At 36.8% G+C, this 27,558-nt stretch overlaps 1 protein-coding gene, 1 long non-coding RNA gene and 2 other non-coding genes across 4 annotated transcripts; all 4 read left to right on the top strand.

The window, feature by feature from the left end:
• Positions 1–423: 423 nt before the first annotated feature.
• Positions 424–2,881, top strand: LOC137003235 (uncharacterized). Its single transcript, XR_010891950.1, has 5 exons — positions 424–550; positions 878–957; positions 1,467–1,527; positions 2,527–2,590; positions 2,817–2,881. It is a non-coding gene; the product is annotated as an uncharacterized lncRNA (long non-coding RNA).
• On the top strand, positions 1,263–1,398 carry LOC137003967 (small nucleolar RNA SNORA13). Its single transcript, XR_010892063.1, has one exon. It is a non-coding gene; the product is annotated as a small nucleolar RNA SNORA13 (small nucleolar RNA).
• On the top strand, positions 2,303–2,435 carry LOC137003968 (small nucleolar RNA SNORA13). Its single transcript, XR_010892064.1, has one exon. It is a non-coding gene; the product is annotated as a small nucleolar RNA SNORA13 (small nucleolar RNA).
• A 2,620-nt stretch (positions 2,882–5,501) lies between the features above and the next one.
• Positions 5,502–27,039, top strand: dvl3a (dishevelled segment polarity protein 3a). Its single transcript, XM_067362155.1, has 15 exons — positions 5,502–6,028; positions 10,060–10,129; positions 14,354–14,472; positions 14,613–14,728; positions 14,907–15,048; positions 16,316–16,409; positions 16,910–16,979; positions 17,221–17,360; positions 17,447–17,523; positions 17,604–17,671; positions 20,040–20,189; positions 20,700–20,831; positions 21,581–21,748; positions 22,769–22,972; positions 25,192–27,039. The coding sequence occupies exons 1-15, from the start codon at positions 5,868–5,870 to the stop codon at positions 25,518–25,520; spliced, it is 2,040 nt and encodes a 679-aa protein (XP_067218256.1). The 5' UTR covers positions 5,502–5,867; the 3' UTR covers positions 25,521–27,039.
• The last annotated feature ends 519 nt before the right edge of the window (positions 27,040–27,558 follow it).

The following is a 27,558-nucleotide window of genomic DNA, read 5'->3' on the forward strand; positions in this document are numbered from 1 at the left end:
ATTCACACACTCACACACTCACACTGTCACACACACACACACACACACACACACACACACACACACACACACACACACACCCAGATATATATATATATATATATATATATATATATATATATATATATATATGCGTGTGTGTGTGTGTGTGTGTGTGTGTGTGTGTGTGTGTGTGTGTGTGTGACAGTGTGAGTGTGTGAGTGTGTGAATTTGTATTATATATATATATATACACACACACATATGCACATGCACACAGAGATGAGTAGAGTGAACAGTGTGCAGAGCTGTAATCTAAACATTTGTATTATTTACAAAATGTTGAAAATAGTAATAATGAACAATGAGTAGGAGTGTCCAACTCTGAACTTTGGTGAAGGTTGAGGAAACAAGTGTAATTTCACGCAGGCACTTTCAGAGTCGCCTACACTGGGTCCTTCATTGCTTCCGAAGCGAAGGACTTTTTTGGTTAGTGTCCACGTGGAGATGAACCAGAGTTATCACGCGCTCTTAAAGTGGCGGTTTCGTTGCAAATGTTGAACGTATGTGGGTGAGTATTAAATGTTGTTTGTATATCGGCAGGTTTTATAGTAAATGTTTGCTTTAGTAGTACGACAATGCAAAGGGAAGTTTTGATTGTTTGTTGTACAGTCATCGTTTTAAAATATTCCTTGCTTATTTTAGTTACTTCCTAGTTTACATGTGCAAACAAAAATTTTTCTGGTGTTACATTTTAAAAGGGTATTTCTGTGGCCCTTCAGCAGTTGTAACCATCGAATTAAAATGTGTAGCTGGACGTAGCTCGTCATTGGATTTTGATCTTTCTTTTTGCCCTCGTTGTTTAATTACTTATTTGTCTTTTTGTTTCTTTTTTCAGCTTTACATTGAAACACGTGGCCCGAGTAACTGTCACATGCTGAGACCATGAGGGCCAGGAGTTGCTTTTGAACCCTCCAGGTGTGACTTTACATTTGATGTAAAGTGATGTGTTAGATAAATTACGGCATATTTTAAATATTAGTTGTAAAAAAAAAATAATAAAAATAAAAAATTAAAGTGATAGTTCACCCAAAATGTTCACAAAATTCTGTCATTTATTCACCCTCGAGTTCCAAACATGTACCTGGGGAAACTTCAGCAGAAAAAATAAATCTATACAAGTTTAGAACAAATTAAGTGTGGGTAAATGATGTCAGAATATTAATTTTGGGGTGAACTATCCCTTTAAGCTTTTGTAGCTCTCTATGCTGTTTGAAGAGGCTCGCCTTTGTGTTGCCCATTCATTTTCACATTCATGAATGTGGTGTCAACTAAGGCGCACATTAAATCTTGAAATGGCCAAATTTAAGAGAGGACACACTAATTGTTCCTCTTGCTTGTGCTATGACAAGAACAATGTTCACAATGAGCTATATTCATGACATGATCTTCTGCGTTCATGCTTTTGACAACTATTCTATTTTCAGGTGAACAACCAATGTGGTAAAAGGCTGCTGTAGCAACATGGGCAGGGTTGCATGACACCTGGTATGCAGCTATGAAATATTTTTTTTTTCTCTTAACTGCTTAAAGTTCTAATAGAGTGCCCCAGGGATGACGCGTTTTTGTAGGCCAACCCGGAAGTTAGCGAAAGCCTATGCATTTTTCCCATAGACTTTTGGAAAATCGCAGAAAATAAGCTCTGTGTTTAACAAATGGTTATGACACTTACACGTTTTTTCTATCAAGATAATCTTTACAAGTTAACACAACATTTATAGATTTTGAAGCCTAAATAAAGTCGTCAGATATAAAAGGCTAGCAGTAGGCTATAAACGGACTACAGCACACCATGGTCGCGGATCAACATCACCACCACCAAGCTTCCTCGAACTTTATTTAAAAAACAACTTTATTTAAAAACATGCTCGCTGATTATGATCTGTGCTGTTATGAATACTTTTCCACTTTTTCATGAGGAATGCTGTCCAAATGTCCCGTTTTTAATTATGACGTCTAATGTCCCTGCCAAAGGAAATAGTCCCTTTTATCAATTTGTTAGCAACCTCCGATTTTAAGACACAGTAAAAGTTTAAAAACTCACAAGTTGGTTATAACTGGTGTGTTTTATGTCATAGATCAAAACGTGAAAGTATTTAGAGGCTTTGTTAACCACAGACCTTATTTCAGGCGATTTAGCAAAAACCCATAGACTTGACGGCATTGGAACCGGAACTCCTAAAATGCTAACTCGCTTCCGGGTTTTGCCTACAAAAACGTGTCATCCCTGGGGCACTCTATTACTGTCAAAGTAAGACAATCATGCCTTAAAGTGTTGCCTGTTCATTGCTGGTCAGATGAATGTGGTGTCAAATAGGGCAGACATTAACACATAAGTTGGCTGCTTAAAGGTGTTCATATATATGCCTTTCAGAAGTTTCATTTTATGGACATTAATACATCATACACTATGATCATGTATAATACACAAGTCTGGTCATAAAGGTGACTCGTAATTCTAATCACATTTCATCCTGTCTTACAAAGGGTCTACATTCTCCTTTCTAGTGGAGGTAAATTACCCAGAAATCAAGGATTAGTGGTGTGTGAGGTGAGTTTTTATAATGGACTCAAAATTACAATCTTGATTTGTTCCCTCTTTTGCCATTTTATATTTTGCTGCTTTGTAACTTGTATTGTAAAAGGCACTGTGTAAAATTTGAATTAAGGGTTGACTGCTACACATGAATGCTGTAAGATTTAACATTCATATGTTCATGCTGCATTTTGAAGTGTTTCTGTGGATTAATGGTTCTTTTTTTTTTTTTCTCTTCCAGATGCTGTTTTCTGCATATGTGTTTCTGCAGTACATACTTTTATAAATAAAACCTTCTGCTTAACATTTTGTTGTTTGTATGTGGATGTTTTATGGTCCCTTAATAATCAGTCTGAATATTTTGTGGTACATGGCAAGAAAAGCAAATAGCCAAAACATTTCTCTTTTCAACTTTCAATTTCCACGTGGTAGAGTAGACTTAAGTCATGCTATTTTTTACTGTTCTACTCTAGGCAAAGAGAAATGAGTAAAAATAAATCATGTCTGCAGAGTCATAGAAATATGGCGCTTCAAAAAAAAAAAAAAGTGGGGAATTTTGTGGTGTTATTTAACACCAGAATGATTTACATTTGAAATACAAATATTTGAGATGTGTACACAAAGAATTTGTCTCCTATTTTCTAACAGAAAATTTCAGAATATTTAAATGTAGTGAAACAATTTTCAACACTTCACTTTTAGGGTATGTTTACACAACAGTGATGTACATGGAAAAACACTTCTGCTTTTAGTACAGACGACAACCTTGTCAAAACGATCCCATTCATACGGATCCTCTATTAAAAACGCTGTATTATGCATGCCAGGTCAGTGCGTAATGCATGGGGATGTCACTTACGCACCTATAGACTGAACACATAACTACATTACCGTTTTTCAAATTCGAACGGTATTGTTTTCAAAAGTTTGCATTTTCAGGCCCCCAAAATGCTATTGTGTAAATGAATGGCCAAAATGCACAAGTTTTCCATTTTTAGTTGAAAATGTTGTAGTGTAAATGGTTAAATCCTTTAATAAAAGTTTACATAATCTTTTAGTGAACAAACTAAGGCGGCATTCTTAAATATCCTGCATAGCACTTTGTCTTTTATAACATGAGATTTTAACCAAATGTTGCAACATTGTTAATTTTTTTTGTGTGAAAAATTACAGTTTTGGATATAGGGTAATAAAAAATAAATGAAAAAATCCCTTAAAGTAACTACAAATGAGCATGTAAAGCAAATAACTAAATAAAAATTCCGTGCGCAGCATGCCCCCGCCCCGTGCAATTATCTCACCTTTTTCCCCCTTACCTGTTTGCATCCCTGATTTCCCCTTTTCAATTAATATTAGTGGAGCCACTGACAACTTTAAACCCAAAGCATCTGACACACTTTACCCCACTGCTACTGTTTTAGTGAAAATTATTAATTTATTAATTCATGGCTAATATTTAGCCAATAAAATTTCATGTTTTATGCATTACCTGTTTACATTTGCTTTCTCTTGCTACATTTACACTAGGGCATAATTAATACACACTTGATGAATTATCAAAAAAAAGTTATATTTAAAGGACATTCTGGGAGTTGATATGAACATTTTAATGTGACTAATGAATATGAGCAACTCATTGACTAAACCTAAAGCATTTCACTGAAGTTCTGTGACTACACAGTGTTATACGTTACAGCTCAGACTAATCTGCCTGCAAACCACAGCAATTATAAACCAGGTCAGGTGCTTGTATTTTCTCTAATTTTATCTAACCTACTTTAATGTGGACCGTATACAGCTTTGGTTTTATCAAGAGATTAAACTGTTTTTATCAACGGATGTGGTATATTGTGAAGATGTGAATTGACAAAAAGTATTTTTATAAGTGGAACAAAAGGCAATTAAGACAAAATGCTAGCTTTTATCTCAACAAATTTTGTTTTCATAAAAAATTCACTACTTCGTTATTTTCATTACAAATTTCATAGTTCCTACTATTTATATCCCACTAAAACTTTGATGGATATGCGGAATAAAAATGTCTTTCAGAAGGATTTTATAAACATTTAATCTATAAGAAAAGCAAAATGTTTCACTACATTGAACTATTAAAGGGTTAGTTCACCCAAAAATGAAAATAATGTCATTTATTACTCACCCTCATGTCGTTCTACACCCGTAAAACCTTCGTTAATCTTCAGAACACAAATTAAGATAATTTGATGAAATTCCTAATATTAAGGTATAACTACTGAACTTACATGAACTGTTTCAAATATTTTTTTAGTACCTTTATGGATCTTGAGAGTTACAATGGCATTGCTAGAGGCCTCACTGAGCCATCGGATTTAATCAAAATATCTTAATTTGTGTTCTGAAGATGAACGAAGGTCTTATGGGTGTGGAACGACATGAGGGTGAGTTTTTGTCATTTTTGCGTAAACTAACCCTTTAACCCTCTTGGGTATTTGTGGATATTTTAAAGAAAAAAGGAATGATATGCAGCAAAAATAATACTTCAGATTGGGATAATACATTAATAATTATTATTTGTAAAAGATAAATAAATAAATAAATAATTAGAATGTAAATTGTTCATATGTGCTTCAATGACATCTCGATGTGACACAGTTTACCCCTAACTGAACACAGCATGTTGTGCCACTGGACCACTCTTTTAAGTTTTGATTTTTATGGCTGTATGTATGTGATTCCATTTGATATTATAATATAATTATATACAGAAATATAATTAGGCGCATTTCTCCTTGCCCAGGGGCCAATTTAGATAAGCGACACAGCTTACCCATCTCTCCAAATGGCATCCGTTTACTAGAATGACCCCCACGTAACAGTTTTCACACCTACCACCCCTCTCCGCTAGGGGGAGCACGTTTCCCCGGGCAGTCGGCGTCAATGAAAGCAATACAAAACCCTCTGTAAGGAGAGCACAGGGAAGCTCTCCGAATAGCCACGGCATTCCTGACCAAAATAATCTTCTTTTTCACACATTTCACGGATTATTCTCTCTTCCCAACAGGCGGGATAGAGTGAAATAAGAGTATGGACCAATAATCGCCCCTTAAACCAGTCAGCTCATGGAATATTTGCGCTGATATAGAAGATTCCTGGGAACTCCGGAGGGAGGCAAGGAAGGAAGGAAAGAAAGAAAGAACGGGATTAACAAAAAAGTCAACTGGCGGGTAAAAGCGAGCAAAAGCCCATTCTGGAGGGGCATCAAGGGAGCCCCTGCGCTGGATGACCGCCGTTTACTTCTCCCCAGCGGTCTGCAATGGGGGAGACTAAAGTTATCTACCATCTCGACGACCAGGAAACTCCATACCTGGTCAAACTGCCCATCCCTGCCGAAAGGGTCACTCTTTTGGACCTGAAAAATGCTCTCAAGAAACCAAACTACAAGTTTTTCTTTAAATCTATGGACGATGACTTTGGGTGAGCCTACCGTACATTAGTTTTCTTAGCACTTGTGCATGTTTTCTCGGGTTTAACATACAATTCCAGCTCTTCACACGTTTTCTCCTCTTGTTTGGATCACGGATTGACTGCCATGATCCTTCAGAGGCTGATATAATATCCCCCATTAGTTGTGTTGGACGCGCTTCTGTGTGAAAGGAGTCAAATGTACAGTGTATGTGTGCGCGCGGGGTTCAGCAGGGGTGAATGTTAGGTCTTGTTCAATTGACGACGGCATCCATTTTAAGACTGGATTACTCTCAAATATGGCTTTTGGCCTGACGGCACGAGCTTTGTTGTAGTTAGTTATATGAATGGTTGGAGAGCACAGTCAAAGTATCACAGGAGGGAGTTGTTTAGTACCCTTCCTTCTTAAATGTTCTCCAGCGTCAGTCTAAATTACCATGACTACACAAAAAACACTCGCGGTTTGGGGGTTTCTTTACGCTTATTGTGCTCAGATCCGGTTCCTAAAGTATTTTCTTCTCTTTTTCCCCACAAAGCACCTTCGTGTCAGAACATTTAAGAGCAAGTATCGCCGAAACAAACCCGTTTAACTACCACTTTGAGGAATTTTCCACCCCGATTCAAAAGCTCATCTGAGAAGTACAGTAGAATCTTTTTTTAATGTGCCGTGCGCATGCGCGGTTCAACGGCCATATGTCCCCCAATTCCGAACGTACCCCACAAGATTTTTTGACTAAAACATTTTTGGATACGCTAAACTAGTTTTATTTACGGTCTTGGTCATTAGCCAAAAACACATTTCTCAACGTTTCCATCCTTTAAAAGCCTTTTGGAGTTGCTGTGAACTCTTTGACCTCTTATTTGGGCCTTTATTAACATGGTCACCAAAAAGCAGGCCTGTACACATATTTGGATCTGTAGACCAGGTGTTGCCAGAATGTTAAAATAAAAGTGATGTACAGGCCTGGAAATTAGTTATGTATGTTTTTTCATGCTTTGCTTTGCGATTTAAATATATCATTGGTTATATATTTCTCTTGTGAGTGCTTGTATAGAGTAAAACTTGCTTACAAGGCAGTGTGTGAAATGTCTTAATGGAGACATGCATACTTTAAATATTGCAGTATGATCATTAAGTTAACATCTGGCCAGCAATATCTCTAAAATGATTTCTAAATAAAAGACTTTTTCAATAATCATGTGGCCTTGGAAACAAATTGATTAAAATAATATTGATTTCAGGTTGTTTGAAACTTTTGAGCATTTTCTTCATATCAGTATATAGTGCTTAAAGGATTAGTTCACTTTCAAAGTAAAATTTCCTGATGGTTTATTCACGCCCATGTCATCCAAGATGTTCATGTCTTTGTTTCTTCAGTTGAAAAGAAATGAAGGTTTTTGATGAAGACATTCCAGGATTTTTCTCCATATAGTGGACTTCAATGGAGCCCAAACAGTTGAAGGTCAAAATTACAGTTTACAGCATTCCCAGGCAAGAAATAAGGGTCTTATCTAGAGAAACCATTGCTTATTTTCTAATTTTTTTAAAAAAGTTTTATAAGTTTTAACCATAGATGCTCATCTTGAACTAGCTCTCTTCTTCTTCTCTATTTGAATTCCAGCAGTGTAGACACTGCTAAGTGTATTACTGCCCTCCTCAGGTCAAAGTTTGAACTAAATTGTCATATACAATATGCAAGTGCAAGTATATAACAATTAGTTCAAACTTTGACCTGTGGAGGGCAGTGATACACTTCGCAGTGTCTACACTGCAGGAATTTAAATAGAGAAGAAGAAGAGAGCTAGTTCAAGACGAGCATCTATGGTTAAAACTTATGAAACTTTTTTAAAAAAACTGAGAAAATGTGCAATGGTTTCTCTAGATAAGACCCTTATGCCTCGTCTGGGATTGTGTAGAACGTTTTGAAGCTGCAATGAAACTAATTTTGACCTTCAACTGTTTGGGCTCCATTGAAGTCCACTATATGGAGAAAAATCCTAGATTGTTTTCATCAAAAACCTTCATTTCTTTTTGACTGAAGAAAGAAAGACATGAACATCTTGGATGACATGGGGGGCTTTAATTTGAAAGTGAACTAATCCTTTAACATCACATGTACATTGAAGTGATTGAAAATGTCATGAAATGTTGCATCTTTTTTTTTTTTTTTTGTCCAGACTTCAGATTTAAAAGTGCATGAATTCTGTCTGTTAAGCATTAAGCATAAAGTGTTGCCTGTATCTTTAAACTAGCTTGTGAATCAGTCACATTTGAGGTGCTGGCTAGTGTTCTTGTCTTGTCTGTCTGTTTCATTAGGCGAAAGAATGTTGACTTGGAACAACTGCAGGCAGTCACTGTGGAATGCCCTGATCGCTTCAGCACTGGCAGCTTTACAACCTTTCCCAGTGAAATATGTCGTAGTTTGATCGTCCCATTCCCCTCCCTTTAACTCCCCTTCAAAAAAGCTCATTAAAAACTTAAAGATGTTCGTCGTTGAAGGGCAGGCTCAGATTTCTGCCAAATGGAAACGAATAGCTTAATTGAATCTGTCTCTATTGATGTTTTAAATGTCTGTCAATGCAACAAAGAGTCTTTTTACACATTTTTAAATGCCTTTATTGGATTGGAGTGTTTGTGAATGAATGAAAAATTCAAAACATCAAAACAAGTAGTTTGTTTTGGGGAGTATAAAATTAAGTAGTCTGGATTTTAGGGCTGTCAAACGATTAATCGTATACAAAATAAAAGTTTGAGTTTGCCTAATATATGTTTGAGTACTGTGAGTAATTAATATGTATATATAAATACACACAAATTAATGTATATATTTAAGAGAAATATGTTATTTATGTACAAAATATTTTTATTTATATATAATATAAATGATAGAAAAATATAAATACATATACTTGTAAATATTTCTCAAATATATACATGAATATGTTTGTATTTATATATACATAATAATTACACACAGTACACCCACATATATTAGGCAAACTCAAACTTTTATTTTGTATGCGATTTAATCGCGATTAATCATTTGACATTTAAAATGTTAAACATCTGTAGCAGAGCCGTAGTTCACTGACAAGCCACGCAATATCGCGTTCATTATCGCAGATGAATCGCCTTCGATAATGAACGCGATATTGCGTAGCTTGTCAGTGATCTACGGCTCTGTCTATTAAATGCCGCTCCATTTGAAAGCAGGTGATGGTGATTTAGCAGTAATCAGGGAACCGGCTTTACTGACGAAATGCGCGTGACAATCGCATGCGATATATCGCCCAGCCCTAGGTTTTTGTATTAATATTTTTGAAAGAAGTCTCTTATTCCAAGACATTTTTTTAAAATCAAAAATACAGTAAAACAGATCGTAGAGACCACTGGTTCTACTATCTACTTAGGCTTACGATGCTTGTGGAAACATCCCTGGAAAAGTTAAGGAAATCACTTCAGTGATTATAAATTTATCTGGTTATGCTCTATATGTTGGCTCAAAATCTCAGGCTGTTTTGGTTTACACAAATAAATGTGACACAAATAAGTGTAATTGTTTATATCTATTCATTTCAAGCATTACTAGGTGAACATATGGGCGAGTCTAAAATATTATTGTTTGGATTTGGAGTGTCACATTACAATCTTGTTGGTTGTGAGCATAATGTGAGCATGTACTTGTTTTGAACAAACAGGTTTTTTCATACAGGCTTCAAAAACTTTCTTGTGGTAGATTTTATTCTACATCTGAAATAAGGTTGAATTCATGAGTTTGGAATCTTATCTGGTGGAGTCTTCCTCAGCTCTTTTCATGTGTTCAGTCCTTTGTGTGTTCTGTGAGCACGTGTGTGTGCATGCTTATCTGATTTATGCGTTTCTGATCCAACCCGTCCTTTCTTTCATCTAATGGCATTGTCTCATTTACGTATTCTAATTTATTCCCAGACACTCTGGGGATCTCTAAAGCACACAGACTGTAGTTGGAAAATAAGACGTTGTTTGTTCTTATTCTTTTTCTCGGTTTCTTGTGTTTCTGCAGGGTGGTCAAGGAGGAAATCACCGACGACAATGCAAAGCTTCCCTGTTACAATGGCCGTGTGATATGCTGGGTGAGAACACACACACACACACACACACACATCCCATCCAGACCTGCATCTTAATTCCCTGGTGCTCCTTGCATAATAGATTAGCTTTTTAATTCAGCCCATTCCCGGTTCTCTTGAGTGCTGACACTGCTCTATTTGTATTTTTCAAAGAGGCTGCCAGTCAATCCTGCTTAAGGTTCACTTTGGTGTGATGCAGCTAATCAAAGACTTTAGTATGCTGCATAAGCTTTGTTTTATCAGCTTCTCATTTATATTTAAAGTGTAAATTCACAGATTTTCAACCTGCTTTGTGTTGTTGCAATGTCTGTAGTATATGTAAATGACGATGAACAGCTCATTCTCTGTGTTAGCTGGACAGAGAAATTCACGTTTATTTGTCAGCAGAAGTCTGCCGGATGATGTGTTTTGACAGCTCCGGGGCTTTTGTGAAAACTACAGATTATTCTTCCTCATTTTTGTAGCCCCGCCCATGGGCAGTCGAATTGACAGAGGGTTATTAACAAAACCATTATTATAAGGGTAGGTTTATCACTGAAATTGTATCATACTTTGTCTCCTCTTTAAACAACATTATGTTAAAAATTGAACACTATGGCAAAAGATTTCTTACCTGTCCGTGATGCCGTGGTTTGCTTGTGGTATTTGGGCGGTACTGACGGAACGGCAGTTTCTTTCAGTTTTTTCCCCTCTGTTTGCCCTAAAACACTGTTTGTGGTCATCCAGTTTTAAATGTTGACTACAAACACTGAGGTTTTTCAGATTTCCCATCACGGCGTTCTCTCCATATTTACGATTCTTTGCAGCCTTTACCTGCTGCCTACAACACACTGGAGCCTTCTTGGGAAACCAAAAATAAGAAAAGTTTAGTCTTTGAATTCTTGCACCTGGGAACAATACAAGTCGACACCATTATGACTAAAAGTTTGCTAAGAAGTATTTCCTACTAAAGCAAGGTGGTAATGGGAGTGGCCTCGGACAACAACATGCCCAGTACGTTATGAGTATTGAAGTATTCCTACCTGTTTGACAAAAGGGAAGACAACAGCCTTCCTTCTCTGTTTTCTCTAGTCAGGTAGCACCGTTTCCAAAAAATGTTTTGCCTTTCTATTGTATAGGCAGTAAAATTTTATTGAAAGCCCATTTTGCCAGCGGTGAAGTACCACTTTAAATGCCTTGCAACCACAAAGAACTTATTTTTCATTCTGAATGACAGCATATGCAAAAACAAACTCTTTACTATTTAAAGGGGACCTTTTATGCCCCTTTTTACAAGATGTAATATAAGCCTCCGGTGTCCCCAGAATGTGTCTGTGAAGTTTCAGCTCAAAATACCCCACAGATCATTTATTATAGCTTGTCAAGTTTATCCCTATATGGGTGTGAGCAAAAACACATTGTTTTTGTGTGTGTCTCTTTAAATGCAAATGAACTGCTGCTCCCGGCCCCCTTTCCAGGAGAGGGCGGAGCTTTAACAGCTCGAGCTTTGGTTGTTGAACAATAACAAAGCTGGGGAATCTCACGCAGCCAAAATGATGATTGTCAGAAACGGTGTTCAGCTTTACATTGTTCAAACCGGAGTCTGACGTTGATGGAGAGACTCAGGAAGAAGTTACAACTTTTAGAATACATCTGGACGTTTCTGAATGGTTAATGGATAAATTAATGTAGTTGCTGTGGAGTTGATTTAACTCCTCGAATAGCATGTACCGTTATGTTAATCTTTTGTGCAAATCCAGTGTTGAACTGACCCTCGTTTGTAAAGTAGTCCGGCGTAAAATGATTTGCACAAATATATAACACTTTACTGACTTTCTTCAGCATATTAACTTCATAATTGAAATTCAACCTCAGTGTTTTGGGATGTTGCCTACTAAAATGTGTATGGAAACGGATAAATTCTAAAAATGTGCATCATAAACTGCTCAATTGAGGTGGATACATTTTTTTTTTTTTTTTTTTTTATCATAATCTGTGATGGAAACACATTTACAGAATAAATCCCTCAACGCGCAACAAAAATCTCACGTGACTTTGCCACAACAGAGGATGTGAGTGAATATCTGGACTAGCGGACCAATTTCACTGCACAGCATCTGAAATGCTTGAGCCAAAGTCTGTCATCAGAATGATTTGGTATATTGACCTTTCAGAAGCATCTCACATGACTGTGTTCCCAAACGCCAGCATCCGAAGGCAAGATAACATGACAGTGTTTTGTTTGCTCGATCTGACGCAAGACATTTATGATTTACGATAAAAGAGCCAGAGTTGCTTCACCGATTGAAAACTTCCATTTTTATTATAGGTATTTTGTCCCAATTTCCCAGGTAGTCATAATTTTGTTCTCTTGAGCACATGGGATGGAAACGCTGCTGTATTTGCAAATATTTTATGCGATATTCCAATTTTGTTCCCCCAGTTAAATGTACAATTTGTGATATTTTTTTCCGCTAGAGGTCGCTAGAAGCCTATTGGCGTAGTTTGATGACGCCAAGTTTTAGAGCGGAAACTTTGGACATGTGGTCTCCATCTCAAAGGACTGTGCAAAAGAATAGGGATTGGAGTCTGGAAGAACTCATGTTCGTGGATGCGATTATTAACGTTACTGTAGTATGAAGCAGATCAGGACCGAGTGTTGCGGGAGTTGAACGAGGAGCTGGAGCGATTGATCAACACACGCCTCACGAGCAGCAGGACTTTTATTATGACACAGTCGCCGGCGCCGCTTCCGCTTTTCCGGTCATGAGTTTACGGGAGCTGTCCTTGTCGACAGAACCAGCGGCAGATGGTAAACAGTAATTATGTTCCATAAATAAGTAACACAATCCACCATAAAACGTGCAAGAAGTAAATAAGGAACTGCTTGAAGCAAGCTAGTGGTTTGCTGGACGCTAGACACTACCGCATTTGTCCACGGCACTGTTGGTTTCTACGTCAGTAAAGGTGGTAACAAAGGCTAACTGACGTCATTGACAGGCGACTGCACTGCCCCGTGTCACGGTTTAGAATGGGAATTTTCTCATGATTTACAAGTAGTTGAAAACATTAGAGATATTGTTTGTAATCAGCTGGACAAAATATATAACACTAGCCTAGTGGTTTTTGGATATTTTACTGCAAAAATGTTACATATTGTACCTTTAAATTCTCAACTTTGGATGGAAACAGCTACATCTGTTCTGTAATAGTGCTCTTAGATTCATCATTGTGGGCAAGGCTTTGATCAACTCTTTTTAATTGTGGAGGACAAAGATATTTTGCAGTATTGCAGAGTTACTTTTCCATACATGCATCCAACAAAATATTCAGGTCAACCAAAAAGGTTTTTTTTTTTTTTTTTCAGTAACACTTTACTGTAAAGTGAAGGTCTCATATGTTAGCAATTATATTTTTACAGCATTTGTCAATGTTTAATAAAAATACAATTGTTTATTATTTGTTCATTATAGTTCACAGTGCATTAACTAATGTTAATAAATACAACTTTTGATTTTAATAATGTATTAGTAAATGTAAAAATTAAGAAATGCAACAGCAGTATTGTTGATTCATGTCAACTAATGTTAATAAATGAAACCTTATTGTGAATTGTTACCATTTTCTTTAAAGCTAATTCTTTAATATATTTGGTCCCACCAATCCTTTGTATGGAGTTAATCTTCCTTTTTTATATTTAAAAAAACAAAAAAACAAAACTCATTCATAGAATAAGAATTAAATCCTTTTAAGTAGTGTGTAATCTTGTATTATTATAAAATGAAATGGTACTGCAACAGTTTTAAAATACTGTAAATTTGAGAAGCTTTGGTCTGCCAAATCAAAAGTAATGTTGGTGTGACAACATACAGAAACATGCAGGCAAAACAACAACAAAAACACAAAATAGGAAATGATATCATAGAGGAACCGTCTGTGTGTTGAAGTCAGTAGGTCTCTTAAAATATCAGATATTTTGTTCTTTTTAAGCAAGGTTAGTTCAGGTTGTAGAATGTCTTGTGGGGCAAAAACGTAATGCCATTTATTAATTAATAATTCATGACATTTGTAAAAATACTTTTTACCCTGAAAAATATATTTTCAAACTTAACCATTCTGCTTAAAGGGTGTATTTCTGATTGAGAAGCAATTCTAACAATTTTTAACCATGTATTGGTAAATGCATCAACACTTCAGCTTCCAGCAAACTGCTCAAGACAATACTTGTTCTTTTGTGTGTGTTAATAGCTGGTGTCATCAGACGGCTCGCACTCAGATGGATGTTCAGTGGCAGAGAGTCAGTCCGAGCGGCCGCCATCTCACGAGAGAAGTCAAGGCATTGGAGATTCCAGACCCCCGTCCTTCCAGTAAGTTTTTCGTTGTGTTAAATGATAAATGATCAGATCATATAACAAGTTGGCAGTAAAACTCAAAATAAGGAACATTTTCTCAGTCTTTTTTTTTTTTTTTTTTTTTCCTGTAATCCTTAACCTTCTGTCTCACACAGTCCAAAGGCTGCAGGCAGCCGGCATGGTGTGGATGATGAGACGGAGACGGATTCAGTGGTGTCACACCGGAGGGAGAGGGACAGATCGCGCAGGAAACACTCACATGAGCACTCTGGTATGTGTCACCTCACCACCTAGATTTCTCACTGCATGTCTTATGCTTTGTGAGACCTGCCATGGTTTGTGTCAGTAAAAGGTTCATATTTAATATAAATAATTATTAATATTTAAGTATTTAAGCAATTAAATACAAATCGCCACTTGTATCTGATAATTCATGTTGGTCTCTGTAGGAGGAAGGCAGAATGGCTACTCACGGGGAGGCAGAGGCATGGATCTGGGAGGTTATGACATCTGTGACAGCCGTTCTTCCCTCATGAGCAGTGAACTGGAATCAAGCAGCTGTTTTGACTCGGATGACGGCTCCACCAGCCGGTGAGTCTCACAGCATTTGTTCGTTCCCAAACCAATGCGCTCAAAATGATTACGATCACAGCGAGCCCCAATGGTTTTTCAGAGCTTAGACTTGAGCTATTTGACAAGCAAATGTGGGCAAACATAAATATAGTTTGGGGGGATTGTTTAAAGTAAATGTAGATTAATGTTGATGATAGGGTTGGGTCTCAAAAACTGGTTCTTTCTCAGAACCAGCTGGAGTGGTTGTTTTCAGGTAATACATTTTGTGGTGATAAATGTACTTTTATTGTATTAATTATAATAATACAATTAAGAGATGCAAAATATTTGCTGTTTTGAGTATTTGTTTTAGTATTGGGTATTGGTTTAGTATTTTTGTGTAGCATAAATTTATTGGTTGCTCCCTGAAAAGTACTAAAAGAATCAGAGCTGTTAGAGGGATAGTTTATTAAAAAAAATGAAAATTCTGTCATTTACCCTTTACACTCACCCTCATGTCATTCCAAACCTGTTAAACTTTTATTCATCCTCAATATTTTTAATGAAAGATTGAGAGATTTCTGTCCCTCCATTGGAAGTCCATTCCACCAAAACTAATAACATCAAATATGATAAATGGCAACTAAATTGTACTTGATTTTCAAGAACAGACTTAGTTGGTTCTTGTGGAAGCTCAAACATGCTTGCCTAGCGTAAAAAATGGGGGGAAAAAACTGTTGTTTTTTAAATAAAACTCTTTACATAAAACTTCAAATATATTAATAAATACTAAAATATCACTGGCTTTCTTGACAGGTGAGAAAACGCTCATCGGTTCTTGACCCTTAAACAAGCATGTTTGAGCTTCCATTTAACCATATTTGAAGTGCTTTATGTATGTGTATTGATCAATGTTTATATATGAATTAAAGCCTAAATGAAATCTGTTCATCATATTAAAGCAATTGTGTGTTTTCAGAAGACTTGGATTAAACTGCTCAATTTATATAGATTACTTTTACAATCTCTTTATGAACTTTTTGAAGCTTCACATTTTTGGTGGAATTTTAATAGAGACAGAAGTTTCATTAAAATATCTTCATTTGTGTTTTGATGATGAATGAATGAATGTCTAGGAACAACAAAAAGGGTGAGTAAATTACAGAAATGACATTTTTTGGGTAAACTAACCCATTATAGTCTTTGCAATTCCTGTTCTTAGTAATCAGTATGTTTCACATTCTCTTTGCCTGGAAACACAATGAAATGCTCAGGTAATCTCTGTATTGTGACACTTGTTTCTCAGTTTTAGCAGTGTTACAGAGCAAAGTGGCTCGTCCAGGCTAATGAGACGACATCGCCGGCGGAGGCGCAGACCCAAAGCCCAGCAAATGGAGAGGGTAAGACAATGGACAGATCTCTTCCATCATTTTTTTTACACAACCCTTCCCTGCCATTGACGGAATTTTCTAAGTGTAGGAAAGTGTGTGTATTTCTAAGTAATGGGCGTGACAAAAGGTTGGGGCATGCTGAAAGGTACGGGCATGGAGAAAGGTCTTTATCATTGGTCGTGAAAGCTGTTTGTCAGGGTGTGGGGTAGGGTTAGGGGTTAGTTTCAACTGTTATACAGTTGAATGTTTTAACTGTAGGGGGCGCTGTTATGCATCTACTGAAAGAGAATCTCTCAGAATCAAAACACAGGCGAAGCAGCAGCAGAAACAAGCAATAAAAATTGCTTATGTACATGTAAAATAATGCGAACATGTGAAACATAAACATTTGAAAATTATTAAAAATGCTGGCGCTGTCTGGTAACTTAAAAAAAAACGCTGGCGAGGAAATAGTTGTCAAATAGCATATATAAAACATTAAAACTGACTTTGTCTCTTTCTTTCCTCAGTCTTCATCTTTCAGTAGCATCACTGACTCCACTATGTCGCTGAATATCATCACTGTCACTTTAAATATGGGTGAGTCTGCATTATATGGTTTTGTTGCTCTTTAATTAAATGCTGAATGTATTCACAATACAGCAGCCTTGAATGCCTTAAAAATATTGAGGGCATATATTTTCTTTCCTTATTTTATTAAGTTAATTTTTCCTGCCCAAAGACATAGTCCCTGATGTATAAACTGATTAATGTTACAGATGTGCAAAACAACATACTATTAAAGTCTTGCCTTAACCCTCTCTCACTTTACCTCATTTAGAGAAGTATAACTTCCTGGGCATCAGTATCGTTGGTCAGAGTAACGAGCGAGGCGATGGAGGCATCTACATCGGCTCCATAATGAAGGGCGGAGCGGTGGCGGCCGATGGGCGGATCGAGCCTGGTGACATGCTGCTTCAGGTGAGGATTGGATGAAGTCATGTTCAGGTTAGGAATCTGAAAGAGAAGCTGGTTGTATCAGTTCATATTACCGTTTCCTTTCACAGGTGAATGACATCAACTTCGAGAACATGTGCAACGATGATGCGGTACGAGTGCTGAGGGAGATTGTGCATAAGCCTGGGTGAGTCATATTACAAAACATTCTTATTCATGTTTAGCTGATCCACAACAGTGTGTTAACAACTGCACAATTTTTTGCAGACCCGTGTCGCTTACGGTGGCCAAATGCTGGGACCCAAACCCTAACAGTTGCTTTGCTTTGCCGAGGAGTGAGTGTTCATTTTTTTCCCTCACTCATTCTCACACACTCATTTACACATAAATGCACCATAATATACATTACTGTCAAAATTTTGGATACTGATTTAGAAAAAAAATTGTTTTAAAAGAAATTAATACTTTTATTCAGCAAGGACTAGGGCTTGGAATCGAAAATCAATTCCAATTCTGGAATCGGATACTTGATATAAAATTAACATTTTGATTCCTTTTATTGATTCCTTTGTGCATTTTAATATCACTTTAAACCATTCAACTGCAGGAAGACCTGTGCGCTTTTTTCTGTGCTGCACACACATCCAAAGTGCGCATACAGAAGTGTTTTTAATGTGATTTTTAAACCATTCAAGCACAGGAAGATTCGCACGCTGTTTTCTGTGCTGCATGCACCCAGCCAAAACGTGTGCACAGAAAGCTGCCTCTCATAGAGTCCTGCAACGGGTCGGGTACCCGCATAAAAGTGGCTAAAACGGGTGGATTGTGACATTCCTAAAATTCAAGGGCGGGGATGCTGGCGGATAATTAACTCCTTGCAGGCGGGTAGTAGCGCGAATGAAAAAATATTCGCAATATTTGTATGTCTAAATTACCATTACACATACGTAACAACGATATGACATTTGACCCATCACGTCACCACCACTGCGACAGTGCGACTTTTGTTGATGCTTCTCGTAGCCTAGTTGGAGCGAGCGTTGCAGGAGTAGCTACTGCGAGTGAGAGAGCTGGATTTGTAATTCAAGAACGGAGAACGCAACTTAAACCTGGGACTGTGGACGATATCCTTTTCCTTGCAAAGTATCCTTAAGGAAAAGTAAATGCATAGGCCTATAGGCTATTGTTTGTGAGCGACAGGCTCAGGTTGTATTTTTTTTTGTTCTTTTTATTTCATTAATAGGTCTATTTGCGTATAGTTATCAGGTTCCAAAGCCTATTTAGATGCCAGTGGTAGGCTACTTGAATGGTGCAAAACAAATTTACTTGCACTTTAGCCTGTTTCATTAGCCCATTCATGACGCTGTTGTGATGTTGAGAGATGTGCGAGATAAAAAATAAACCACTTTAATTGGAATGATTTTAGCGTGTGTGATTTATTGCGGGCACGGATCGGGTAACGGGACAAATATTAACGGGTCTGGGTTGAGATAAAATGTTGAGAATAAAGTCATTAAATTACGAGATAAAACACGTTCAATTTCAAGAAAAAAGTCGAGATAAAATGTTGAGAATAAACTCGTTAAATTACGAGAAAAAAACTCGTTAAATTTCGAGAAAAAAAGTCAAGATAAAATGTTAAGAATAATGTCATTAAATTAACGAATTTATTCTCGTAATTTAACGTATTTGTTCTTGTAATTTAACGACTTTTTTCTCGTAATTTATTGACTTTATTCTCAACGTTTTATCTCAACTTTTTTCTCGAAATTTAACTTTAAATTTAAATTTAACTAAGTTTTTTTTTCATAATTTAACAAATTTGTTCTCGTAATTTAATGACTTTTTTCTCGTAATTTAATGACTTTATTCTCAACATTTTATCTTGACTTTTTTCTCAATTTAACGAGTGTTTTTCTCGTAATTTAATGAGTTTATTCTCAACATTTTATTTCGACTTTTTTCTCGAAATTTAACAACTTTAATCTTGAGATGGTTTTATTTTTTTATTATTGCTTGGCCCTAATCCTCTTCCGTAGTTTACTTGTCTTTAATAATGCTTGAAATTTTATAGACTAGTTGTTTTTGCTGTGGTATTTTTAAACCATAGGCAAAAGTTCCTTGTGGAAGTGTTCTTTAGCCTGCTGATTTTTGTTTGCGGTATTCATCTATAATGAAATGTTTTGCAACAAGGCAGAATAAATGTGAGTGATATCTAACATGCTAGCGGCGCGACAATAGAACCAATTATAATCAGTGATATTGTCTACACTGGATGCAGTGCGACACAACAAATTCCTGACAGTAAACGGATTCCCCGTTCTATTTCTGACTTAGTCCAAGTGCTTTGTCAGTGTAGACAGCTTTTAGCTGTTGCGGAATGTCATGATGTAACGTGACAATGGATTGCAAGGATGCATTAAATTGATCAAAAGTGACAGTAAATTCATTTATAATGTTACAAAAGTTTTCTATTTCAAATAAATGTATACATCTTCTGAAATCATATGACGTTTTTGTGTCATTCAGTGATTAGCTCTCAAATTTCATTGGCTCTTCAACAGGTTTACACTAAGTTTAATAGATTTGACAGCAACATTTAAGGGAAAGATTTTAGATTGTCATTTTATGTCCAAAAAATTATGTGAAAACTCGCTCACCTGTTCTGTATAAACTTTGAGTACTTGTTGCCTTCTGTCCCAGGTGAACCTATCCGGCCCATTGACCCTGCAGCCTGGGTGTCCCATACGGCAGCCATGACAGGTGTCTATCCACCCTACGGCATGAGTCCTTCCATGAGCACGGTCACCTCCACCAGCTCCTCCATCTCCAGTTCCATCCCAGAGACTGAGAGTAAGACATCTGCTGTTGACTCTCCTCCAGATGATATTGCACACAGCTTTGAAATCTTTAAGGCATCACTATTATTATTGCGTATACTTAGGCTTAGGAATCTGAAAAGACACCGGACCCCTACATTTTGGCGTCCCACAATATTTGTGTTACAGACATGAATGATATCTCAAATCATGCGGCTTGTTGAGAGATCTGTTAATTTTCTAAATGTTGTTACAAGTTCTACCTGGCAAATGAAAAAATGGTGAGAAAAATCCCATTGACAATGCCATAACAACTATATTAAACTGTGATATCTTATTTAGTTGTTGTAATGATGTAAAATTTTAATTGTATAGAAATATGTTTTTTGTTTATTTTTGCATTAAGTATTGCCTTTGATGCTGATATGGCATTAAAGAAACAAACACCTTAGCAACTGTGTAGCAGCAACATGGTATGTGGGAGGTCCTGGTTTCTCACCACCAGACAGATGCTTTTGTAAAATGTGTGTTGTTCTTCTCGCAGGATTTGATGACTACCACCTGTCCGTCCACAGCGACATGGCAACAGTTGCAAAAGCAATGGCCTGTCCAGACTCAGGATTGGAAGTTCGAGACAGAATGTGGCTGAAGATCACTATAGCCAATGCTTTCATAGGTCAGGACACACTTTATATTTATTTATATTCTTTATATTTTTACCTGATTTACCTTTAGTTTTACTAATATTCAAGTCAGCATGAAACAGATCTTTGGATTGTCTTTTCTACTGTGACATTCTTCAGAGTGAAACAGCTTTTCAAATGAGAAAAAAAAAAGTAGGGCAGGACTTGATTGTCCTTTAGGAATTGATTGGATCATTTGATCGCTGTCTTTTGCTAATTGCAGTGATCTCATTTGAGTGACAGGTTGCTGAAATGGATGTTATTGACCCTCTCTCCCACTGGAGGGACAGTAGAAATGTTGTGATGGGGAGAAGTTAATGTTTTGATTAAAGATTATGAGGGCACATGAATTTTTTAAAAATCATTTATAATAAACACTGCAACATTCCTTAAAAGAAATAATAACAGTTTATTACATTTTACAAAGCAATCAGCCTAGCAACAATACTTGCAGTATTCCATTTGAACCCTGACCATGTCCCTCCCTGTCCCTGTCCCTGTCGCTCAAGCTTGCATTAATTTTTTTTATTGCGGCACCCACATCTCAAAATCTGGTCAACAACCGATGCTAAGAATCAAGTCCCTGTCCTATTTTTTTCTTTTTCAATAATATTTGTTATACTTTGATGTATGTTACAGTACAAAGGAAAAGATCTGCTACTTCCATTTTATCACAACTTTAAAATAAACATTAGTAAACTGCTTTCTGTATATAATAATTGGTGCATATGTTGGTTTTTAGGCTCTGATGTGGTTGACTGGCTGTTTCATCATGTGGAGGGATTTGCAGATCGCCGTGAAGCACGCAAATATGCCAGCAATCTGTTGAAGGCCGGCTTCATCCGCCACACTGTCAACAAAATCACCTTCTCCGAGCAGTGCTACTACATCTTTGGTGATCTTTCTGGCAGTAAGTACTTTTATGACTACAGTTTGTCAGAAATTAGATTTATATTCATTTACTCACCCGTGTCATTGCAAATCTGTATGACTTTCGTTCTTTTGTGGACCAGACAATAAAATATTGATCTCTGAGCTGTTCTTTGCCAGACAATAAAACCATACTGTGACCAGGGGCTGTCAAGATCTAAAAACGGATGAAAGACCATCATAAAAGTGGTCCTATGGTTTGAATATGCAACATGTGAGAGATAGGGCTTTAAATTTCCATCCTCTCACAAAGCCATGAAATGGCATAGCCATGGACATTTGGTAGCTTATTTAATCTAGAATGGCCCACTTAAGGCTCACCAAACCGACATCAACGAAAGCCGACCATGTTGTTGCCTTGCGTTGCCTGCATCTGGGCCAAAAAGACTCATGTTGATCAGTGGGTCCTCACTTCCTTCATTCCAGACGGCCATGTCATTATGAAAATGTTTGCGTATTGGAATGCTCAGATAAAAAGATGTAAAATGTGAAGAGCCTTCTTTGTGTGCCTTCTTGGCTCTGTTGTTTGCTTGCTTTTGTCACTTTCTTTTTTCTTCACTAAGCTGAACAGCCAATCAGAGTGATCTCTCTCACCATCTGCTGACGCAGATTCAACAGGCCTTAAAGAGATGGTTCAAAATGAAAATTTTGTCATTACTTACTCACCCTCAAGTTGTTCCAAATCTTTTAACACAACGGAATAACACAGTTTACATCTGCCTATTGTATATTTAACTAAAACAAGTGCATTCATTCATTGTAAGCTAGTAGGGGATTTTAAACCACTGTTTGGAATTTCGTTGTTATTCCAGTTGTTGAATTTATGAAAAAGGTCATTTTGTGTTTGATTATGTAGCTATATAAATATTCTACTGCTATGTTTAGTGTAGGCTTGTCAATACAAGAAAATCATATTTCAATCTCACCAGAGCTTAACCAGCTATTCATGGCCCAATACTTCCATCTGTCCAAGTAACAACATGCCTGTGTTTTGTCGTAGATATGGCCCATCTCTCTCTGCATGACCATGACGGATCCAGTGGGGCATCTGATCAGGACACTCTAGCTCCATTGCTTCACCCCGCTGAAGCTCCCTGGCCTGCCGCGTTCCCTTACCAGTACCCAACAGCCCATTCCCATCCGGATGCAGCTCACAACTACTCTGAAGCAGGTGGAGGCAGTGCAGGCAGCCAGCACAGTGAAGGTCAGTAGCCTCAAGTCATACTGCATCATATATCGAAATAAAATCTTTATTGTGATATGGTTCAGTGCAATTTTTTAAATCGTGCAGGCTGCGATGTAGTAAGTAAACGTATGTGGTTTCAGAGTAAAGCACAAACAACAGATGTTGTTCATGATGCAGTGTTTCAGAGTCTCACAACAACTTGGTTAATTTACTTTGAATCGCCCATCAAAATAAAAGCTTGATGGTATACTGTTTAAAAATGAAATTAATATTAGTATTGTAATTTTACAGTACAAATCCTATTATATAAATACACTGCCTGGTCAAAAAAAAAGTCGCTGTTTGGATTTTAATAGGCAAATACTTAAGAATCTATGAATGGATCATTATTACAGTGACTCTTATTTTTCTAGCATGTTATGTTTGACAGCGTTTTTTTTTTTTTTTTTTACCCTAAAAGATGGGGTGTGTCGCTTTACATTTCTTAAACAACCATGTAGGAAGACACATCATGGCCGTATTCCAGGATGACAATGTCAAGATTCATCAGGGTTAAAATTGTGGAAGAATGGTTCAGAGAGCATGAAGAATCATTTTCATACCTGAATTGGCACCTCTGAGTCCAGACCTCAGTTTCATTGAAGGTCTTTGGGATGTGCTGGAGTAGACTTTACAGAGTGCTCACCTCTTGCATTGTCAGTACAAGATCTTAACCAAAAATTGATGCACCTCTCGATGGAACTAAATGTTGTGATGTTATTTCCACCAAGATGTGCATATTTCTTATATTTTTTAAAGGTCCAGTGTGTAATATTTAAGAAGATATATTGACAGAAATGCAATATAATATACATAACTATGTTTTCATGGTGGATAAAGTTCTTACATAATGAACCATTATGTTTTTTTTTACCTTAGAATGAGCCATTTCTATCTACATACACCATGGGTCTCCTTACATTGAATTTGCCGTTTTGCGACGCCATGTTTCTACAGCAGCCCTAAACGGGACAAACTGCTCTACAGAGTATGTTTGCTTGACTGGCTACTTTCTGCTGTCTCAGATGATGACATATTTGTCCCGTGTCGGCCACCGTAGCTTCTCTGTGTGTTTTTGAAAGGGAGGGCTGAGCGGTGGACTGACCGGTGGTTGCAATTCGCAACCTCACCACTAGATGCTGCTCAAATTTACACACGGCACCTTTAATATACTGAATAATAATCACAATAAAATCAAAATAATTATTTTATAGTCCTGGGGGAATTATTATGTTCATGTTTTTCCCAAATCATTCAGTCCTAAAAGGATTTCTCACTTAATGTCTTCAGATTAAAAAGTAATTTTTCATCTGTTTTTTTTTTTTTTTTCCTATGCGGATGCACTCCCCCCAAAAAAATCATTAATTATTTTTCAAATAGACCTATTAAAATCATCTGATGAAACTTGCAGTGTTTTTTTTTTCATATCGCTATATATAAAATGCAGAATATCACAATGTAATCCCCCCCCCCGTGTTCGTCATGCATGCTGTATGCATGCTTCGAATTATGTGAATAAAGTATTTATTTAGATGTTTACGTTTGATTCTGAATGAGTTTGATAGTATGCTCCATGGCTAACGACTAATGCTACACTGCTGGAGAGATTTACAAAGAATGAAGTTGTGTTTTTGAATTATACAGACTGCAAGTTTTTAAAAATGAAAATAGCGATGGCTCTTGTCTCCGCGAATACAGTAATAAATGATGGTAACTTTAACCACATTTAACAGTACATTAGCAACATGCTAATGAAACATTTAGAAAGACAATTTACAAATATCACTAAAAATATCATGATATCATGGATCATGTCAGTTATTATCGCTCCATCTGCCATTTTTCGCTATTGTTCTTGCTTGCTTACCTTGTCTGTGCACAGATCCAGACGTTAATACTGCCTTTCCTTGTCTAATGCCTTGAACATAAGCTGGCATATGCAAATATTGGTGGCGTACATATTAATGATCCCGACTGTTATGTAACAGTCGGTGTTATGTTGAGATCTGCGTGTTTTCCGGAAGTCTTTTAAACAAATGAGATTTATATAAGAAGGAGTAAGCAATGGGGTTTGAAACTCAATGTATGTCTTTTCCATGTACTGAACTTGTTATTCAACTATGCCAATATAAATTCAATTTTTGATTCTAGGTCACCTTTAAATAATGTCTCACTTGCGTTAACTTTGCTGTCCATAGGGAGCAGCGGTTCCAACTGCAGCTGGAGCAGGACTGAGGGGAAAACCCCAGCTGGAGACTTCAGGTTAGGAGGCGGAAGTGAAATGGGCGACGCTCATGAGTTTGACTTCCGCAGAGACAGAGCCCCCAGCGAGCGCTCGGCGGCACCACCCAGCGAGGGCAGTGTGCGAAGCTCACGATCTCACAGCTACAGCCTGAAGCAGGGATCTGCACGAGCCACCCCGGGGTCGCCGTCCGGCCGCCATCTCGCCAACATTCCCACTGAACTGACGGGCTCCCGCCGCTCGTGCAACACAGCCAACGGGGAGTTCTTCGTTGACATCATGTGATTTTGCACGACAGTTGCAAGCAGAAGTGCCCAAACAATTTTTTGCCTTATGGATTACAAAATAAAAAGTGGCCTACTAGTGCAACCGATTAGAATTAGGATTAGTGCTGACCTAAAAATCAATAGCTTGTGAGCCCCAACATTACTTGGGTCTTAGAAATTAGTCTACTAAAGCATAGGCAAACATCAGTTCCTGCTTTCAATAACAGATTAAGACATTTCACTAAATGTTGAGTAAAATCACCTCAAAATAGTTGGGAAATGTTATTGGAGAAAATGGAAAGATTTCTCTAATGGACAAAAAAAGATATTTTGAGAGAAATAGCAATAATTGAATGGGATTTACTTACAACACTATATGGGTGTGAGGATACAAGGTGAATGTAGTCCAACCAAGGACATAAATGTCAAAGTTTGAAGAGAAATTTCTGTTGTCATCTACCCTGTTTTAGCGCATATTAGGAGGTTCTTAACTTTTTTGGCCTTTTTTTTTTTTTTTTTTTTTTTTTTTTTTTTTTACATTTTTACTCTCAGTAAAATGTCTCTTGCAAATATTTCATTATTCATGGAAATTGTTTTTACTGAGAATATATTTTTCAGTGTTTGTCAGCAATATTGTATTGGGAGAATTTTTGAAGTACCATGTTAAGGAGATTTTCTTTTTTTAATTTATAAATATAGTTTTATTGTGACATGCTTGGAGTACATATGTGTCTGTGTGTGTTTTATGGGTTCAGCTTGTGGAATGTGAAGGTTGTCGTCTTCATCTGGAATCCAGATGTTTCAGGGTTTGGGTCTCTGTCCACATCTGCTTTTATTGTTTGTCGGCTGATATTTTGAGGTTCTCCAACCTTCAACGTTTTTTCAGAGCTTAAAAAGGTATTGAATCGTGGTGTTTGTATTGTTTTGGGACAATCTGATTTGGATGTCCTTAAAAGTTGCCACCAGATGCTAATATATATTATTTTGTGGAATGACAGTAAGTTACAGATGTTTAGTATAAGTATATTAATTAAATATATGTTTAGTTTCTGCATTAACTACCTACAAGAGTGGTAGTTATTAACTAAACTTCATAATTGTTCAGCATTAGGATAGCGAAGCAAATAGGCTTATTATTATTACCATTTAAAGGTGAGAAAAACATTTTTTTTATGCCAAATATTTGCAGATTTAGAAGCTAGTCAAATTAGACTGATGCCAACAACCAGTAGAATGTAAACTACACATAGTAAAGGAACATACAACCCATCTTAAATTGAATTCAGGTTTACAAGGAAGTTTACATTTTGATTTTTTTATTGTATTTATTTTGTTTAATGGCCCTTTTTGCCTTGAGTATTTATGTATTAATATTTATATCTTTATCAAATGCCATCCAAATAAGTCTTATCGATCTTCATTTTCTGGAATTAGAAAATTTAGAATTAGAAGAAAACTTTGGCGACATTTACTTGTATAGAGAGATGCATGGATGCACATTATCCCTCTTATTTCTAAACCACTTACCAATATGTGTACATGTGCATTAAATTTTGAGTTGAAATGATTTTACTAGCAGATTTTATATTTCAATAAAAATAGTCAGCTTTGCAAAAAGACTACAACAATATTACAAAATTAATTAATTGATTATATATCTGCAATCCAAGTTACCTGTTCCATGGACTAGTTAGTTACAGTGAAGTCTTTTTTCTCTATTTCAACTTCTCTATCCAGTTTCCTTGTGTAGCTTGATTTGGTTGCCTGGATACAGCGTTATAATTTATTAATGAAATTTGCTGAAACTGTGTCTGTGGTGTTCTCAGTTTCTCACTGACAGTCATTTTTTTCAACTACTGTACCAGAAACCAACAGCACAGCGAGTCTCTCATGCTACATACATCCGTTGCATCAATTCATTTACAGACTCAACTGGCGTATCCATATCTACAGTATATCACAGAAGTGAGTACACCCCTCACATTTTTGTAAATATTTTATATCTTTTCATGTGACAACACTGAGGAAATGACACTTTGCTACAATGTAAAGTAGTG

Source organism: Chanodichthys erythropterus, chromosome 16, assembly GCF_024489055.1.
Source record: "Chanodichthys erythropterus isolate Z2021 chromosome 16, ASM2448905v1, whole genome shotgun sequence".
Classification (NCBI taxonomy): Eukaryota; Metazoa; Chordata; class Actinopteri; order Cypriniformes; family Xenocyprididae; genus Chanodichthys; species Chanodichthys erythropterus.